This window comes from Aotus nancymaae, unplaced genomic scaffold, assembly GCF_030222135.1.
Source record: "Aotus nancymaae isolate 86718 unplaced genomic scaffold, 86718_ANA_hifiasm-v0.15.2.pri h1tg000053l, whole genome shotgun sequence".
Lineage (NCBI taxonomy): Eukaryota > Metazoa > Chordata > Mammalia > Primates > Aotidae > Aotus > Aotus nancymaae.
Genome location: NW_026988467.1, coordinates 5,663,382 through 5,683,897, shown reverse-complemented (window position 1 = coordinate 5,683,897; position 20,516 = coordinate 5,663,382). Strand labels below are relative to the sequence as shown.

Here is a 20,516-nt window from a genome sequence, read left to right as displayed (position 1 = left end):
TTTTATAGGGAGTGGAGGCGTTTTGATTGGTTGTGAGGAAGCAGGACGTGGACGGGGCAAGCTGCTATTGGCAGGTGGGCAGGATTTCCGGTGAGCTGGCCGCCCAGTGGGAGTGGGACCTGGATGGGGCAAAATGCTATTGGGCAGGTTCTTTTTTAACGGCGGGCTAGGTACTGAGTGCAGAGCCTAGTGTTGAGTGCAGATTTGAGTGCTGAGTGCAGAAGTGGGCGTGGGGGAGTTACGTGGAGGAGCTAGGTGCCGAGTGTAGGGCTTGGTGCCGGGCGTGGAGTGGTGACGTAGTTTCTAGGCGCGGAGAGGGGTGGGCATGTCCGAACTCCTGGCGAGGCCACTGGCCTTACGCTACTCTTGAGAGGAATTTTAGATTTTCCATACTGAGCAAATGTCATCCCATCAGCTTTCATTAGCACTTGAGTATTTTCATGGATGGCGATTTTGTTTTGTTAGTTTGTTTACATGTGTGTGTCTCCTCTTTTCCAAACTGCTGGCTCCCTCCCTTCCTCCACCCACCCTCATCCTCTATCCCTGAGTTAAGAAATGACAGTGTGCTTGCTTTGTCAATTGCAGCCGAAAACGTCCCTGTGCCCATTGCTCCCACCAGATTGCCTGTCCTAAACCGCCCCAGTAGCGACATTCCAGGGTAGGGACATCTTCCTAGAACATGGATTTATGTTAGAATCCTTGTGCTGCTGCTTGCTAGGGAAGTGGCCTAGAGAAAGAAACTGAACCCTCTCCATGTCATTTTCTCATTTTTAGTACTCTTGCCATGGAAGAATGGCGTGTGGAATGATGAAATCATAAAGACCTAACACAGTTCTTAGCACACTGTGCTCTGCTCAGCAAACGTTACGGCCCCTCCTTTCTTCCATGTGACTCTAGGGGCTGGCATAATTCCTGGAACATTGTAGTTTCAGAAAGTGATGGAAAGAGGGAGGAAAGGTTTGTTCAATAACTGTGTATTTCCTTCTGAAAATTAACTGGACTTTTCCCTCAAGCCCTACTCTCTGCAGTTAAATTCTTTGTCTTTTCCATTATCTCTGAATTGTGCTCTCGTAAGACCAGTCGGACAAATTTTAGCCTCTCTGGTACTTAAATAGCATTATTTGAAATGATAATGGCCAAATAAAAATAAAAATTACACTCTTAGTTTCTAGTTTTTTTACGTTTACCTGTTTCATATATTGTACTTGGCACTTCGTCATCGATGATGGAGGTATGAATGAAAATGCATTGACATCTGTGAATTACGGTTATAAGAATTTTACTTTTTTGAGATGGAGTCTAACTTTGTTGCCCAGGCTGGAGTGCAGTGGTGTGATCTCGGCTCACTGCACCCTCCACCTCCCAGTTTCAAGGGATTCTCCTGCCTTAGCCTCCTGAGTAGCTGGGATTACAGCCCTGTGCCACCATGCCTGGCTAATTTTCGTTTTATTTTTTAGTAGAGACCAGGTTTCACCATGTTGGCCAGGCTGATCTCAAACTCTTGACCTCAAGTGATCTGCCTGCTTCAGCCTCCCAAAGTGCTGGGATTGCAAGTGTGAGCCACCGTGCCCTGCCAAGAAATATTTTTTTTTTTTTTTTTTTTTTTTTTTGAGACGGAGTTTCGCTCGTTACCCAGGCTGGAGTGCAATGGCGCGATCTCGGCTCACCGCAACCTCCGCCTCCTGGGTTCAGGCAATTCTCCTGCCTCAGCCTCCTGAGTAGCTGGGATTACAGGCACGCGCCACCATGCCCAGCTAATTTTTTGTGTTAGTAGAGACGGGGTTTCACCATGTTGACCAGGATGGTCTCGATCTCTTGACCTCGTGATCCACCCACCTCGGCCTCCCAAAGTGCTGGGATTACAGGCTTGAGCCACCGCGCCCGGCCGAAATATTTTTTTTTGAGACGGAGTTTCGCTCTTGTTACCCAGGCTGGAATGCAATGGCGCCATCTCGGCTCACCGCAACTTCCGCCTCCTGGGTTCAGGCAATTCTCCTGCCTCAGCCTCCTGAGTAGCTGGGATTACAGGCACGCGCCACCATGCCCAGCTAATTTTTTGTATTTTTAGTAGAGACGGGGTTTCACCATGCTGGCCAGGCTGGTCTCAAACTCCTGACCTCGTGATCCACCCACCTTGGTCTCCCAAAGGGCTGGGATTACAGGCATGAGCCACTGCGTCTGGCTCCCGGTCAAAAAATTTTTAAATTTTGTTTGGAACATATTTCGGCAAGGTCTTTCTCACTTACCTTAATAGTTGAAGTAATTAATTAAAACTACATGAAGAATTTTAAGATATATTCCAAATCCCCCCTTTTTTCCTTTCTCAGTTATTTTGGCAGTTTCTTGTGATGTATAAACAGCATATTTTGCATAGCAAAAGACTTTGAAATCTAATATTGTTCTTAATGGACTGGAATTATTTAATTATTTAGCTTGAATGCAGTCTAACTTAAGTAGGCTTTTTATATAGTTATTATAATGGCTATATTTGAAAAGTATGCTTTAGCGTAGTAGAAACTGCCTGATGCAATGCCATTTGATCTGAAAAGGTCATGGGAAAAGGGACATTTAAATTAAGTTATAAATTACGGTTGAAGAACAATATTTTGATGTGTGAGACCAGAGATGTCAGAGCAGGGAGATGTAATTCATGGGTTCATTATAGAACAGAGGTGCCTGACAGCTGAGCCATGCCTAAAGGAAAATTTATTTGCAACATCACGCAGACAGAAAATGGTAGCTAAGATGAGAAGCCAGAATAGAAACTTGAAACCCTGTAGTAATACGCAGAGTTTATGCTAATAAGACTGCCTGAGATCCAGAGATGTTTAATGACTGCTGTAATATTAATGAGGTGCTCGGACACGTGCACATTTTCAATCTTATTTAAGACCTCATCCTTGCTCTATAAAATAACACACTTTATAACCATGCATTAAGGTGGATTTTCTCACCTCTCTGCCCAATGTACAGATTTGCTGGAATTTAGGAATTGTTTAGGCAAGAGAGTTTAAGCTTTAAACAAGATTTTTATCCATGGTAGCTTTGAGGAAGGCTATAATTTAATGTTTATAGGAATCCATGAGAAGTTCAATCATGAGTTAATTAAACTGTAGGCAGTCATTAAGTGTTATTTATTCTTTCAAGAAGCTTGCCAGTAAAGCACTTATATATATTAAATTATATAAAGTAATAAGCATGGAATGATTTGTCAGGCAGAGTGAGCGTAGCAGATTTAACTTGGGCAATTATGCAGAAATGTTTTTCTTGTAGCATGATCCTTTCTTTCTGCTAATCAGGAGGTCAGAGGCTGTAGTAAGACAATTGCAGATGAGTAGTGCCTACCCGCATTGTTGGCTCTATTGAACCTCTTGTTTGAATAGTCTTAGGTAAGAGTCGTTTGTCTAAAATACTTCTCCCCATGACGATACCACTGTACAGCTCACAGCTATCTTACATTTCAGAGTGTCTTGACACATTTTGTCTCATTTAGCGCTTTCCATTGTTCTGTGACACAGCTGAAGGCTGGTGGTGTTAAGCCCACTTAACAGATGAAAACCTGAACTCAGCTGGTTCGGGACAGGGCTGTAAGAATCTGTCACTTGCCTCATCCTATTTTCACTAGGCTGCAGAAGGCATTGGCTAGTTGATAATTTATTGTAGTACCTAGAGTTACTGAGAGCTTTTTATGCAACTAGCTTGATGTGTCCAGTTACTATAGCACAGTGTCTTTGGCTCTGAATGAATCAGTGTAGTGGTTAGTTTTGTTATAGTGGACCTAAATCAGGTGTTTGTTATTCAGAAGTTATTATTGTTTTTAGCACCAAAATCCCCTACCAAGTCCACTTTGCATAGTTCATGGATGCCTGTTTTTGCACACCACTGTATCCCCGTTGTTAGCACGATAACTGGCTTGCAGAATTGCTTGATGACTCTTTGTTGAATGAGTGGAAGCAAAGAGAATATGATGTGAGCAGCCTGCCTCTGAGGCTGGAATGTCCTACTGGATCTCAAGGACACCAGGACTTCTGCTGAAGAAGGTGTGGCAGAAGGGGGCCAGCCACCACATAGGGAAAGAATTCACTCAAGTTTGCTCTTTCACAGTGAACAACCAAAAACGAAGGAAAAATCATGTCTCCGAGGATTCCATGGACCACACCCAGAGATCAAAGACCGAATTGCTAGAAAAGAGCAAAACAGGGATAGTTCTGAGGTGGAATGACTTGAAAGGCTAGTGGATTCATGAAGAAATCAATATTTTGTTATCAGATTCCCTAATCATAAATCCTGGGTCTTGACTTGTGGTTTAGGTTTCATAGAAGTGCAGTCATGCAGTTTAGTGATGTGGAAAAGAGGCAGAAAGATTTACAAGTAAATGTTTCCTTGATCATTGGATTTTAAAAAAGAAAAAAGAAACCACTGCCACACACCTGTAGTGATGAATTTGAAAGTGCTTTCTTCTAAATGTCATCCTGCTGTAGTGGTTTCGTGGGGGTTAAGATCTAAGTGCTTCTACCCTCCTTAGCTTTCAGAGACTGGAAGCTGAGTGAGTCAAGATGCTTTATCTTGGTCCCTGCTTTTTATACTGATCTTTTCCCAGTAGCTCCAAAATGTACAGTTCTCTATACTCTACATTAAAATTGCATTTAATCCCAGATTTTACCACCATGGGTTGGTTGCAAAATGGACAGAAAGGTTTAATTATCTTGCGTTAATTGCTTTTCTGTGGATACAAAGTGAAGCTATAAGATGTTTGAGAGGTGTTTCTTTTTTCCCCATCTTCATTGCAATTTATTTGAACAGCCTTCTTAGGGAAATAGTAGAAAACCTTATTCACATTAAAGGACATCTTACCTTAGCAGTATTGGGAAACTTGCATTTAATTTCCTGACTATAGACTTAGCTGCATGGTCATGATCAGGTGTTTAAAATTTGAAATCTACATAATGTATTTCACAAGGTGAAATTATGGCAACCTTCAGAACTTGATGTTGTATTAGAGGGGAATGTTTCTAATGACAATCTTTAGAAATTTAAGATAGCCAGTGTTTTGGTAGATTTACCAGTTCTAATTTATGTAAGGAATATAGTTGAAACACCCAGTTTAACTCTTTCTTGAACATTATTTCTTGCACATTATCCTCATCCAAAGAAAGAAAATCTTTATAATCATCCAGAAAGCAAACTCCTTTTAAGAATAGGGCTATTTGGGGCAGGTGCAGTGCCTCATGCCTATAATCCTAGCAGTTTAGGAGGTCGAGGCAGGAAGATCACTTGAACCCAGGAGTTTGAGACCACTCTAGGCAGCATAGTGAGTCTTTGTCTCTAAAAAAAAAAAAAAATTTTTAAAAATTAGCCAGGCCTGGTGGCACATGCCTGTAAGCTGAGCAACTTGGGAAGCTGAGGCAGGAGGATTGCTTGAGCCTAGGAATTTGGGCAAAAGTGGGCTGACTGTGCTATTGCACTCTAGCTCAAGCAACAGAGTGAAACTCTCAATAAAAAAAAGAGGCAAGCCCAGGCAGCGTGGCAAAACCCTATCTCTACCAAAAACATGAAAATTAGGCGTGGTGGTGCACAACTGTCCCAGTATTTTCGAGGCTGAGGTGGGAGGACTGCTTGAGCCCAGGAGATTGAGGCTGCAGTGAGCCAGGATTGTGCTATTGTACTCCAGCATGGGAGACAGAGCCAAGACCCTGTCTCAAGGAGAGAAAAAAAGGGCTATTTGCTATATTCCAGCACCTAGGAGAGTGCCTGGCATAGTTGAGCACTCAGTAAATGTGTTGAAGGAAAGAAGGATGTCCTGATTGCCAGTAATTTTCCCCGAATGTTCTAAAGGTAAGTTTCCCTATTACGGAGCTGTGTAGGGCATAACAACTTATAGTATGTTAAAAGTGTATGTTTACTAAAAAGATAGACCTAGCGCGGTGGCTCACACCTGTTGTAATCCCAACACTTTGGGAGGCTGAGGCAGATGGATCACGAGGTCAAGAGATCGAGACCATTGTGGCCAGCATGGTGAAACCCCATCTCTACTAAAAATACAAAAATTAGCGGGTACGTTGGTATGCCTGTAGTCCCAGCTACTCGGGAGGCGGAGGCAGGAGAATTGCTTGAACCCAGGAGGTGGAGGTTGCAGTGAGCTTAGATTGCACCACTGCACTCTAGCCTAGTGACAGAGCAAGACTCCATCTCCAAAAAAAGAAAAAAAGATATAAAACTCTGTCTCATAATTTTCTCAGACAACATTTCTATAAGGTAGAAGTCAGTATCTGTAACATTAAGAAGATGGTGCCCCTTTAGAAAGAGTCCCTTTGATTTCCTAAGAAGAAAAGGGTCCCTTAGGTTCCCTAAGGAGGAAAGCACACCAGAACAGCCACTTGACCAAGTTGTGTACTTGCCCCTGTGAAATACTGATGGTAGCATAATAATATTCTTCCTTCATCCGTTCAAGAAATATTTCATCACTTTTGGGCCGGGCTTGATGACTCACGCCTGTAATCCCAGCACTTTGGAGGCTGAGGTGGGTAGATCACCTGAGGTCAGTGCAAGACCAGCCTGGCCTGGTGAAACCCCGTCTCTACTAAAAATACAAAAAAGTCGCTGGGCATGATGGTGTAATCCTAGCTACTCAAGAGGCTGAGGCAGGAGAATCACTTGAACCTGGGAGGCGGAGGTTGCAGTCAGCCGAGATCGCACCACTGCACTCCAGCCTGGGTGACAGAGTGAGACTCCATGTCCAAAAAAAAAAAAAAAAAAAAAAACAAATTTTTTTTTTTTATCACTTTGGGTAAATAATCCCACACTTTTTACTTTTCAGATGTGTCTTTGTGTAGGGGTGGGGAGGGGTAAGGACTCTCAGTACTAACTGGTAGCATGGGAAAGTCAGGAATAGGGACTGTTTTTTAGGGAATAGGAATATTTTAAGAGACGGTCCAGAAAAACAGGTCAAACAAAAGGAGAGAATCACCCATTATTTAGAGGACACAGTAGGGAAGGAAGCTTGAGTTACCATGTCATTAGAATAGCTTCTCCAGGAGAAACTGCCATCTGAAATAAAGTTTTGTTTATGACAAAAAAAAAAAAAAGTGTGAATGACAGGACTTGTTTAGGGAAAGTGCCTCTTTCCCTGTTAGGCTCATCACTAGAAATTTAGCTGAGGGGCATTGTGCTGGCTGCAGCCATGCTCTCTAACAAACGGAACAAGCACAATGAGATGTTCAGCACTTCAGTGGAAGCATCTCTTCCTGCTGTAGTTTAAAGCTTTTCTTGGTTCACCAAAAGGCCAGAATGCCACAGGTATTAATGATATTTGATTGAACTTCATCCACTCAGCAGTTTGCTTTTGGGATGGGCCTTATGTTCTTATGAGTAATTTCCTGGTACCAGGCACATAAGATTTTTAAAAAATTATTATTATTTTGATATGGAGTCTCACTCTGTCGCCCAGGCTGGAGTGCAGTGGCGTGATCTTGGCTCACTGCAGCCCTTGCCTCCTGGATTCAAGCGATTCTCCTGCCTCAGCCTCCCGAGTAGCTGGGATTACAGGCGTCTGCCACCACACCTGGCTAATTTTTGTAATTTTTTAGTAGACATGGGGTTTTACCATCTTGGCTGGGCTGGTCTTGAACTCCTGACTTAATGATCCACCTGCCCTGGTCTCCCAAAGTGTTGGGATTACAGGCGTGAACCACTGAGCCCAGACTGGATTTTAAAATTTTAAATTTTTCCTATATATGATACCAGAGTTTTAATCAAATTGCTTTTTTTTTTTAATTAAAAAATTTTTTTTTTAAGACGAAGTTTCACCTTGTTGGTCAGGCTGGTTTCAAACTCCTGACCTCAGGTAATCCACCCACCTTGGCTTCCCAAAGTGCTGGGATTACAGGCGTGAGCCACCGCGCCCGGCCTTAATCAAATTTCCTAAAGTATTAATGTGCACATAAGTGGTGGTTTTTGTTTATAGCTTAACAAAATTTTTTCTGTCTCTAAGAAGACTACTCGGTAATCTGGAAAGTTGATCAAAATTGAGATGAGGTTGATTTTTTTTTTTCTTTTTAAAAGATATAGCTAACATATATTTTCTACTATTATCCTCACGTATCCCTAAGAGGTTGATGTTATTATTATATCCATTTTTAAAGATGTGAAAATTGCTGGGCGCGGTGGCTCACACCTGTAATCCCAGCACTTTGGGAGGCCGAGGCGGATGGGTCACGAGGTCAAGAGATCGAGACTATCCCGGTCAACATGGTGAAACCCCGTCTCTACTAAAAATACAAAAAATTAGCTGGGCATGGTGGCGCGTGCCTGTAATCCCAGCTACTCAGGAGGCTGAGGCAGGAGAATTGCCTGAACCCAGGAGGCAGAGGTTGCAGTGAGCCGAGATTGCGCCATTGCACTCCAGCCTGGGTAACAAGAGCGAAACTCCGTCTCCAAAAAAAAAAAAAAAATGTGAAAATTAAGGCTCAAAAATGATAAGTAACTCTCAAGGTTACATACCTAGTAAGTAGTAGAGCTGGAGTTGGAATCCAGGCAATTTGTCTCCAAAGTCCATAGCTTTTCCCACTTTTTTTTTTTTTTTTTTAAAGACAAAGTCTCACTATGTCACTCAGACTTGTAGTGCAGTGGTGTGATCAAGGCTTACTACAGCCTTAACCTCCCAGGCTCAAGCTTGACAAATGTCTGCTTGTTCTGGATATTAGGGAAAGTATGAGAATCTGATTTTATTTCAGATCTTTTTATACCTCTGAAAGCAGGCTAAATTGGATAGTTTTTAAACATTTGCAATCATAGTAGCATTTTGTTTTTAAAAGAGTCTAATGGTAAGTAGTGATAAATATGAGTCTAATGGTAAATAACGATAAAAATAAATAAGTTAATATTTGTTCATTGCACCACCACTCCAAAGTGGGATATAGCATTGATCATGGTTATGGGTCTTTTGTTTTGTTTTAAGATGGTTGATTTATTGTTACAGCTAATGTATAGCCTGGACTTCCCAGTCTTGATTTAAAATAAATTGATGTCCTCTAAACTGTGAGAATGCTCTGGAATTTCACATTTTTAATACTTTCTGTTTTGCTGAGTGAGCATTGAAAATGGATGTTTGTGATATTCCTTTTGTTAGCAGTTAAATTCCGCCTTTATATATTTATTTCATTCAACAAATATTTACTGCCAGCTTACCGTGTGACAGCCCAAGGGCTTCAGCAGTTGCTAGGAAGGGAGGCTGCACGTCCTCATGATTCTTCTGTTAAAAAGAAGAAACACGTGACTCTCTCCTCTTATGATTCCATAGGTCTTTGCCTAAACCTAAGCGAGAGTGGTTTTTACAACATACTTGATCTTGTCATTTTGTGTGTTTTATATCCGTACCAGTTTGTAAGTTTCCTGGAAATAAGGACTATAACTTATTAAGGTTTGTTCTTTTCATGTCTTGAATGTTCAGCTTTATTTGTCCTAAATGTTCAGCTAATGCTGGCTCTTTGTTAAAATAAGAGATTGAAGCATGAGTGAAAAGATCAGAATGTCTACTCCATGAGAACAGGGACTTCTGTGTTGTTTACTGCTATGTCCCAGGGCCTAGTGTGTTGATGAATGAGCTCAAATAAACTGAGATTTAGACTTGGATTGAGTCTACCTCGGGACAGTCATTGACGGCATTTATTTATTTAATATTTCATTTAGGAAGTTAGTAGGTGTTTCTGGAGTATTACCTTACACTACGGACTGTGTTCAGCACTGGAGATACAAGTCTTAGACAAAACCAGTCTTTGTGTCAGAAGACTAGATGTGTAAAGGAAAGGTGGATTTCTAATGAGTGACAGCCACAGTGTGGGGAGGTAGATAGAGCCAGAGGATCTTTGTACCTGCTGTTTCTCTACATCATCTGCAAGTTGGAACTCAGAAACTAAGAGTAGATGGTGGGATGGAAGCCATAGCAGGAGTGTATGGGCATCTTTGCAAGGTAGGAAGGAGTCCATGGTGCCAGACACTGCATAAGGTAAAAGAGATACAGGATGAGAAAAGTTGATTCGCTTTGACAAGAGACAAGTCTGGTCCTAAAGGGAATATATAGATAAACCTGCATCTTTATTCAAATGCACTGAAAAACTAACATACTGTTACAGACTTATTTTCTTTAAAAAGCTCTTAAATTTTAGGCACTTTAAATGTTTTTTAGTAAAATTAGCACAGTCGAAAAACTTAAGAGATGCTAAAAAGAAAGAACATAATTGTATGACTTTAGGCTGCTTTGCAGAGAATGAGACGAGTAAAAAGGGTCCTCCTGGCTGGGTTGGAGTCTTGGCTTCAGAACCTGCTGGCTCAGTGTGATGAACACCTTTACTTGATCTTTCTGTGCCTCAGTTTCCTCATCTGTGAAATAGGGTGATGATAGCTCCTACTTAAGGTTAAATGAGAGAATACTTTCTCCATAGGATTAGGTAAGATAATGATTGCATGGAATGTCCTGAGACTGGGCTGGGCCAAACGTTCACTAAATGTTTGCTTTTTAGGGATATAGGATCCTATTCCTATCTTTGCCAAATCTGCCTTGCCTGCCTCCTTCTCCCAGAGTAGACAGAATGGGGGTTGGGATAGGGTGGGCTTGGATGAGAACAAATTCCCATGCCTACTGAAATGATGGAGTCTCAGTGCCCCTTTCCTGACTCTTCCGTGAGAGAAAGTCAATGCAGAGCTTGCCTTTCATTGATTTGTTTCCTGTCTGTTATTTGGTGCAGTTAACTAACTAAAATTGTTGTTGTTTTAGCTGCACGAAAGCGGTTATGATGCCGGCAAAGCCCTGCAGCGCCTGGTGAAGAAGCCTGTGCCCAAGCTCATCGAGAAGTGCTGGACTGAGGATGAAGTGGTGAGCGGGAACCAGCATTTGCCTTGTGCTCGGGGGCATCGGGGCGCCGGCTTCTCAGTTTGTGACCTCCCTGCTACTCAGGGAAAGGGGCTCAAGCAGAAGCTTCAGTCATGCAGAATGGCTGTCCATGACAGCGCTGGGCAGGAGGAAGGGGCCCTTCAGCCTCGTAATTGTACAGCAAGATTTGATTTTAGTAAGATTAGGCTTCACAGATGATAGGAAGGATTGTCGAAGTTTCATGGAAAGAAAGGAGAAATTGACAGTTACTCCAAAAAAAGGTTAATTTGAATTTGTTTTTGGTTCAAGCTAGCTTGTGATACCGCCCTATTTAAAGACACAGCATGTTAAAACCAGTGGACACATAACCTAAAGTAGGATTGGTGACTTGTCTTTTTTTTATATTGTTACTATTTTAGAGAAGCGGGGGGATCTCGCTGTGTTGCTCAGGCTGGTTTTGAACTGGGCTCCTTCAATCCTCTTGCCTCAGCTTTCTGAGTAGCTAGGACTGTAGGCATGCTCCACTGTGCCTGGCTTGATGACTTGTTTTTATAGGGCTTGTAGGATCCCCAACCTCCTGAAAGACATTGATTACAAGCGGGAAGCAGAGAGTTAATTAAATAAATATAATGGATTTTACATATTGATTCTATTGCTGTGGCCTATTGAAGGAAGTGGGGAGAGAGGTGTGCCCACAGGTACAGCCTTGCAAACCCATGGATTCCCGTCCAGCAGACAGCTGTAATGAAGCTACATCTCCATCTTGTGACTTATAAAAGGCATTGCTGTAAAAGACTTAAAAGATTTCTTGTGCTTTTGCAAATACAGTCTTCAGTATGAATGTTACCGCTTGACATTTGCCTTTTAGGTTGAATGAAATTTAAATGAAGGCTGGCACTAATACACATATTGATTGCAAGTTCCTCTCCTGTATTTTAAAATATGCTAAGAAAGAGTGTTTAGAAATTGTATGTACGCTCCTGATCTCGCTCTTTCATTGATTCGGCAATATTTACTGACTGCCTGCTATGCACCAGGTGTTGTGCTAGGAGCTATATCAAGGAGAACACCAGGTCCTTCCTTATGAGTCTTAAGTTTTAAGAGGGGAAACCTTCATAAATGAGTGTGTGTCAGGGGTTGGTGAAGCAGATACAGAGTAGGGTAATGAGCGAGAATCAGCTGGGTGGGGTACCGTCTTATATAAGGGAGGATCAGAAAAGTCACCTAAAAGTAACATTTAGATGAAACCTTAGTGAAGTGAGGAGGACAACCTTTTGGATATCAGAGAATTCTGAGGCCTAAGGTGAAAGCATGCCTGGCATGTTCAAGAAATAGGCAGGAATGTTTCTGCAGCACAGCAAGGAGGGGCATGGTAGGAGAGGCGGGTGGTGGGCTTGTGGGAGGGGTGTCCCAGAGGGAGTGGATCAGGTCTGGCCTGTTGACCCACCGTCAGGGCATGGTGATGTGCCCTGCATGAGCAGCTTCTGAACAGAGGAGTGACTCGCTCTGACAGCAGGGCTCACTCTGGCCCCTGAGTCCGGTGGTCTCCAGGGGCTACTGCACATCAGGCTGGGACTGGTGGCTGGGTGGTGTGGCAGCAGTGGTCATGATAAGAAGCAGTGAGATCCAGGCTGCACCTTGAAGGTAGAGAAAAGAGAATTTGCTCCTAGAATGGCTGTGGGTGAGGGTGGGCGAGGGCTGAGGAATGGGAAAAGCTAGAAGGAGCTGAGATACACTGAGATGGCCCTGAGGGGTTGGTAATGGAATGCTTGTTGAATAATCCCTTAAGACTTTAATTTTATCAGACTTACAGAGTTAATGTAGCTGTTTTAAAATTAAAAAATTTTAAAATCTTACATGATTAGTAAAGAGAAACATCTCAAACATTTTTGAATGTTTAGACGTTAAAATCAGTTTTAGGAAGTCATATTGATACTGGTTTTTTACTATAAACCTGTTTATCTGAGGAGTGTATAAGAGATCTGATTGACAAGGTTTTAAAATTCTGCAAAAAGCCTGTGTGGAAGAAACACATAAGGAGATGAAAAGGATGGAACAGTCTATAGAATGTGGTGGTTTAACCACACTTTGTGAGATTGCCTTCGCTCCTCTCGGCCTGGCCCAGGTGGTCTCAGGGTCTTGTCAGCCTGCAGCCCTATGTCTGCTGCTGCTTCTGTTCCTCCCTCAGCTCCTGCCCATCCTCTCTCTTCAGTCTCCATGGCCCTTTGGCGTCCTCTCTCCTTCGCCTCCTCTCTGCCTCTTCTTGGTGTCCCCCACCCTCCCTACTCCTTACTCATGCCTCCCAGCCCCTCCCTAGCTGTGACTCTCCTCTCTCCCTTCTTTCATTTCTCTTGTGACCTTTCATTCCCTCTGGAATTTTAAAAATACACAGCCAAGGTCCTCTCTTCCTGCTGAAGAGAAAGCTGCTTTCCTTTTCCTGCAGCGCCTGCTCGTATCAGGCAGATGTGGATTGTCTCCCCGTCGCTACTACGGGATTTGCAGCCATTAGCTGAGAGGGGAGTCTTGCACATCAGAAAGAGCCCGGCTTTATTTTGAAAAACAAAACATGACTCCAAAGCGGTGAATACTTTGAGTATGGAATAATGATCCCTAACTGCATATATCCATATCCGTTTGAGGTCATTTTTATCATGTTTGCTTCTTGTTTTGAGAAATGTCTTGGCAGTCATCCAGCCCTTGCAGAGCCTCGGGATTAAATGGTTGCCTTATGTGTAGGAAGTGAAGCTTCACTTTGAAAACCTCAGCAGTGAAGAAGAGAGAGTGACTGAATAATTGAGAGGTTGAAGGAAGCTTCTGATGAATGGATCCAATTCCAATCTTTGAAGAGATTTATGTGGCAACAAGGCAGTCCCCTCTTTATCCTTGCCTGGCTTTGGCTGTGAAAAAACACCTGCTGTGTTCATGTGGCCCTCTTCTGTTGAATTTACCACCTTTTCTCACCTCAGGAATCACAGGAATAAGCAAAACAAATGTGTCCCAGCTAACATAAGTCCATGGGCCTACCTACCCCGCTTTTTCTCCCAGTTTTCTGTATACTTGGAACATTTTAGTTATTTTTTTATTATTACAATTTTTTTTTTTTTTTTGAGACGGAGTTTCACTCTTGTTGCCCAGGCTGGAGTGCAGTGGCACAATCGTGGCTCAGCACAACCTCCGCCTCCCAAGTTCAAGCGATTCTCCTGCCTCAGCCTCCCTAGTAGCTGGGATTACAGGCATGTGCCACCACACCTGGCCAATTTTTGTATTTTTAGTAGAGATTCGGTTTCTCCATGTTGGTCAGGCTGGTCTCAAACTCCCTCAGCCTCTCAAAGTGCTGGGATTACAAGTGTGAGCCACTGCACCCGGCTTATCATTACTATTTTTTTTAAGAGATGGGGATCTTGCTCTGTTTCCCAGGCTGGACTCAAACTCTCGGGCTCAAGTGATCCTCACACATCAGCCTCTGAGCAGCTGGGACTACAGGCAAGCCACAATGGCTGGCTAGTTATTATTAAACTTCGTTGCCCCTGGCATATTAATTTGTTCTAACTACCTAGTGTCTGATCTAACTACAAAAGTCTTGATGAACGTGTTTCCCTTGGCATTTATATGAAGACTTTGAAGCAGCTGCTCTGTGAGAGGGTTGGTAAAATAAGCACCTGAAGGTATGAGTTCCCTGCTGTGCGGTGGGGAGGTTGGGCCCTTGGACCTCCTGGGCCTGGCAGACCTGCTGCTCCATGAAGAGACTAACCTCTCTTATGTCAGTGCAGACTCTACTTGTCCTCCAGGCTCAGCTTGGTTCCCGGCCCATCTCGTGGCGAGTGCTCCCTCTTCGCGCTGTGTCTCCTGTGCACATCACTCACTGGCAGTTCATCCTCTGCCTTCTGGTGCTGACTTCTGATCCCCAGCTGTTGGTTCCCTTATGTCTTATTTCTGAGTTGATTGTCCTCCTAGTTTGTAAACATATTAAGGGTGAGGACTTAATGATGAAGGTAATTTCTCTCCATATGAGGGGCTTGAAGAATCTTGATGACTCTTTGTTCAAGGTAATCCTTTTAAAACGTCCTTCACTATAATTGTCTTTGATCCAGCATTTTAAACTTGTAACAGTTAATAATTATGAATCAGCACATTAAAGAGAAAAACTTTTACATGCCTCAGAAACCAACCTTTAAAATTTTACCTTTGGAGCCTGGTCAACACAGCAAGACCTTGTTTCTACAAAAAATTAAAAATATAATAAAATAGCTGAACATCATACTATGTGCCCATAGTCCCAGCTACTCAAGAGGCTGAGGTTGGAGATTCGCTTGAATCCAGGAGTTCAAGGCTGCAGTAAGCCGTGATCATGGCACTGCACTCTTGCCTGGGCAATAAAGTGAGACTGTCTCCAAAAAAAAAAACAAGTTTTACATTTTACTTTTGGGCAAAACTCCCACATTAAACTCTTTCTTATCCACCCCCCGCCCCCGCCAATACCCAGCCTCTTCTTTCTAGGTCTTTCAGATAATCATGAATTTTGAAGATCTTAGACCTCAGAATCACGCAATGGGAGGCCTTTCGTCTCAAACTCTCAGTTTATTTCTCTGACAGTGTTCCTAATTGAAGTTGCTTTGGGACTGAGATACTTTAAATCTTGAAGTGAATTAAAAATGTGCCAATTTCTGTCAAATTCTGTACCAGATACTGCAAATGAATTCTGCTTTTGCTGAGTGGATGTGAGAAATACCTTGGTAGCTAGCCTGGGTCGTGTCTTTCAGGCTAAGTAAACTTGGTCCGATCAGAGAAGCATTTTGGAAGAAATGCTAGGTCAGTTTCTGAAGCTTTAAATACCAAGGGAAGGGCAAGGATGGAGCCAAAGTAAATGGCTGCCTTCTGCCTCTGAGAGTTACATTGATGGTTAACCAATTTCACATATATTATGCTAAAAATACGGTTCCTTTTCAGGAAGTCATCCAGATTGGTAGAATTTAGGAAGATAAAAAGGAGGAAATACAGATTAAAACGTTTTTAAAAACCCACACAAACAAAACCCTAGATTATTAGGTTTTTAATTAAACATGATGAACACATTGAAATAGAACACAAAGGCCCTAGGCTGAACTGCACCTAATCGAAACAGATTAAGTCACCCTTCCATGCTTGGGTGGTTATTAATTCTGTTTATTTATGCGTGTGAGCTGAAGGTAGCATTGGCTGCTGTTTTGTTGGTGCTTATTGCACTGGGATTCCATTGCTGCTTGATGCTGTGCTCTTAATTAGCATTCAGCTGTTGATTATGGAAATAGTGGGGATGCTAATTGAATTCTTTTTAAAATTCAGGGCCTGCATTTTCCTTGTGGAGTTTGTCTGACTTGCAAGGTTGTAAGATTGGGTGTTCCACTGAGCTGTGCATCTCACTCTGCTTGCTATCCACTTAGCTGTGTTTTGGTTTTTAAAATTATTTTCATGTTGAATTAGCTTTTAGCAACAATCCAGATGTTGCAAAAAGTGAAGGTTCTGTTGCTTACCATTTTACTACAGGGTGTTTTTTATTTCATCTTGAGTAACTATAGCTTTTATCTTGAAATACACCACCCATTAAATATTTTATATCAATTCTGATGTAATACATTGAGGTGAACAACCTAGATACAAATAAGCTCTGAAATTTTTATCCAGAGATAGTTAATCTGTGGTGGTGATAAACCATAATTGGCCATGTACATGGATTTATTTACAAGTTCATAAATTTTAAAACATCTAAACCTTCCTTCAATTTTAAGCTCAGCCTATCATAAATATAAATGAAAATCCTTCTTTCAAAATTGGCATGACATGGCAAAGTAATTTTCTAAATATTTGTAATCCAGTGAACCCGTGCGGCTGGTCAAGGAATTACTTACACAGAATACACACAGCTATTTGTATGTTGTCTTTCCCCAGCAGCATCTTCAGATGCCTTTGTTATGCCCTTTTGGAATGTCTGCTTGAGAAAACATTGTTTTCATTGTTCACTCTTTTCAAGCCAGGCATCTGGATGTGCCAGAAGACAGAGCAGCTTAGTGGGGCAAAAATACAATGAATTTTATTTACTGTTTGCGTGGCAGCTGAGGAAAATGGAATTCACAGCAAAATTCCAGTGAAGGTCCAATAGCAGCAGGAGGTTGTGGAGGTGAAAACAGCAAGGAGGACAATGACAAAGAGGGAGAGAGGTTCTCAGAGCTTGTAGTTATGGTTACCTGGGTTCCAGATACTAATAATCTTGATGATTTTGTTTTTTAAAATTTTACATCAACAATATAGGGGAAGGCTTAGTTTATATTTACTTTAGGAATGGTAAAATTTCCAGAGTTGTTGACCATTTAATATAATCATTCAAAAAATGATGATAGGAGTGACTTGCAGGTCACCTAGTATGAACCTTTTCACTTTCTTATTCTTTTAGGATTTTGTGCAGATTTTTTCTATTGTTAGAACAACATCCTAAAATCATTAAAGGGAATTTAAAACCTCCCCACTAACAGACCGTCTCACAGTGTCTGACTTCATTGTCTTACTTGCTGGCTTTTTACTTTCTTCTGGTGTTTGCTTATGTACGTACGTGGTTTTATGTCATTGTCAGCTTATGTATGTGTACAGGTTTGCATACATGTGAGTTGAGCCAGAACATTGAAATTATCTTTCTAAGTAAATTATAACTTGGAAATTTTTACAATTCATTTGGAACCTTTGCTGTGTATCTACTGCATCACATAGTAGGTACTTAGTACATTTTAAATTGAATCACAGTAGGTTTTCCTCTCTACTAACCACCCTTCTTCCAGTTTTAAATGACATTGGTACTGTTTCTTATGAAGTACTAAATTTGTGTCTATGAGAGTAGGAAAAATAAGAGAAATAGAAATGTTGATATAGTACACATATGTACATATTACTCCATGTTATGTATTCTTAATGTGACCTATAGTAAGAATTAGCCCTTAATATTAAAAAGAAAAATGTAGATTCAAGTGAGATTTGCCTAAAGTTTCAACTATTAATAAAATTGAACTGTTTTTCCTGTGGTTAATTCCCATCAGCCTTTGAACCAAGCCCTTGCTTAAAGAAGTCAATAGTATGAATAGAGTGGAGTTTATCGTCAAGTCCTTTCGGAAATGAGACAGCAAATTAAAAATCAATTATATGCACAGAAAAGTTGGTGTAAGGCAGTCAGTTCTGTCAATTAGTTTGCAGAAAGATTCTGCTGTTTCATAAGCTATAAAGAGAAATGTGTTTTAAAAATCCCTTAGTGAATGAAATAGGACAAGCATTTTATTAGAAGGGAAGAGATGTTTCAAAAATTTATTTCAGTAGTTCTTGTCAGTAGAAGTTGCCTCTGGGATAAATGTACGAATTCAGCAGTGACCTTTCTATTCACATACATGGCTCTGCTACTTTCTAGGCTTCCTCGTTACGCTGTGGTCAAAGAAGTTCGTATGCCCATTTTTCTCTTTGTGTTTAACAAGATTTTCTTTTCTTATTTTCTTTAACCAGTACTTTTTTTTAAGTTCATCATCCCCAGTTCTACTTTTAGATAAAAAAATGAAAGCCAGCATACCTTGTGCTATTCTTCAGGGCTGTGTGTGTGTGTGTGTGTGTGTGTGTGTGTGTGTGTGTGTGTGTGTGTGTGTGTGTGCGCGCGCGCGCGCGCATGTCTGTATTTAAGCATTAGGGCTATACAGAGAATAGTAACCCCACATTGAATACAAGCATACCTTAAATTATTCTGGCTGCTTGGGATAATCTTTTTAAATTGAAGAGTGCTTTTGATGGTATATTTTTCATTTTTGCTGGGGGGTGGGGAGTAATAGGGGGAGTCTTCAGCTTGAAAGATTAATAAATACTACAGCAGTGGGTTATTGAAGCCATGTTTCCATCTCATTTTCAAGGGCATGTAAAAAATGGAGATAGCATACACTTTCAGCCACTCTCTATCGTCTTTCTCTGTTCATTTAAAAAATGAGAACAAGACACAAGGGGACTTGAGAGATTGCATTTGTTCTCCCATAGACATAGAGGTTATTTTATAAATGAAGAGGATGGAAAACCCTTTTCTTGTGCAGTTTCTTAGCAACAGAATTGGAGTCAATTTTAATGTGTGTGCTTAGAACATTCTGTGTAGAGTGACATTGGAGCCTTACATTTTCACAGGTAAAACATATTACTGCTAACTGGAATTGAGGGTTGGGAGAAGGAAACAGGACGTGAAAAATGAGAACCCTTCCATGAGAGGAAGTCATTCATTTAGAGCTGCCTCCTCGCTCCTGGCATAATTCTGTCTTAAACCTAAAGTCTCCCTTAGGTTGGGCATGGAGACTCATTGCTTGTAATCCCAGCACTTTGGGAGGCTGAGGCAGGCAGATCACCTGAGATCAGGAGCTCGAGACCAGCCTGGGCAACATAACGAAACACCATCGCTACTAAAAATACAAAAATAAGCCAGACTTGGTGGCGTGCACCTGTAATCCTAGCTACTTGGGAGGCTGAGGCAGTTGAATTGCTTGAACCCAGAGACTGAGGATGCAGTGAGCTAAGATTGTGCTACTGCACTGCAACCTGGGCGACAGAGCAAGACTCTGTCTCAAATAAATAAATAAATAAATAAATAAATAAATAAATAAAAATAAAGTCTCCTTTAGGTGGAAGTAGTAATGGCCTTGGTAGCCCCCAGTTGCCACCTTCACTAGAGTGCCAGCCTGTTTTGTATCTTCCCTGGGAGTATTTTGTTGTTATTCTTTTCCTTACACCCTGTATGCAACTAACTGACACTTAGATTTGATGTTGTTTTTGCACTTGCTTTAAAACATTTTTCCCAAGTATCTTTATATAGGTGAATTCTAGTGTGTTTTCCACATTTATAAGGCAATGTACTGAGCTATCAGGAAGCAGAATGTGTTTGGTGGTTATAAGGGGAGAAAAACAATGCCTGATATTGGCCTCAGCACCTGAGTGTGAGGGCCCAGGGTCTGTCTCTCTGTCTCTGTGTACCTTGCATTTGAGGTCAGTTTGGCGGAGGGCAGGCTGGCCTGCCAGCTTCCTGTGATTGTTGACTCTGTGTGAACATGAAGATAGAATGATCCCTTCCTACTTACCAAGTTTCTCATTCTGTTCTGAGTTTAGATCACTAGTTGAAATTCATTCATTGCGAAAATACTGATAGAGTACTGACACTCTGCCAGACGATACTGGAGTGAACAAAACAGACAAAAATCTCTGCCTTCATGGAGCTGAGATTGTAGTGGGAAAGGAGGCTAGATTAAAACAATCTTGCTAAGTGACATATACAGTGTGTTAGTCCTGAAAAGATTAAAAACAGGAAAGCGATATGAAATAACGGGTAGAGGGGTTGAACTTTTACTTAAGGTAGCTACGGAGAGTTCACCTTTGAGTAAAGACCTTAGAAAAAGTGAGGAAGCTAGCCTTGCATATATACAGGGGAAGAGAATTCTGGGCCAAGGAAACTGAGTGCAAAGGCCCTGGGGTGGGAGCATGCCTGGGAAAAAGCAAAGCTGCCAGGAGTGGATGGAGAAGATGAATTCGGAAGAGCACCAGGATCTTAGACCAGAGTCGTTCGCTCCTATTTTGTGCCTCACAGTTGAGTTACATTATCAGACTCATGAGGAAGTCT

The 20,516-nt window shown here is 41.7% G+C and overlaps 1 protein-coding gene across 12 annotated transcripts in view; it reads left to right on the top strand.

Annotated features, from left to right (window-relative positions):
- Positions 1-20,516, top strand: part of RERE (arginine-glutamic acid dipeptide repeats) — a 469,898-nt gene that overhangs the window by 353,563 nt on the left and 95,819 nt on the right. For all 12 annotated transcript variants that reach the window (XM_012473620.2, XM_064363204.1, XM_064363205.1 and 9 more), the window contains one exon: positions 10,772-10,870. In XM_012473620.2, the coding sequence (XP_012329043.2) occupies positions 10,772-10,870 (99 nt within the window). The remainder of the gene's footprint in view (positions 1-10,771; positions 10,871-20,516) is intronic.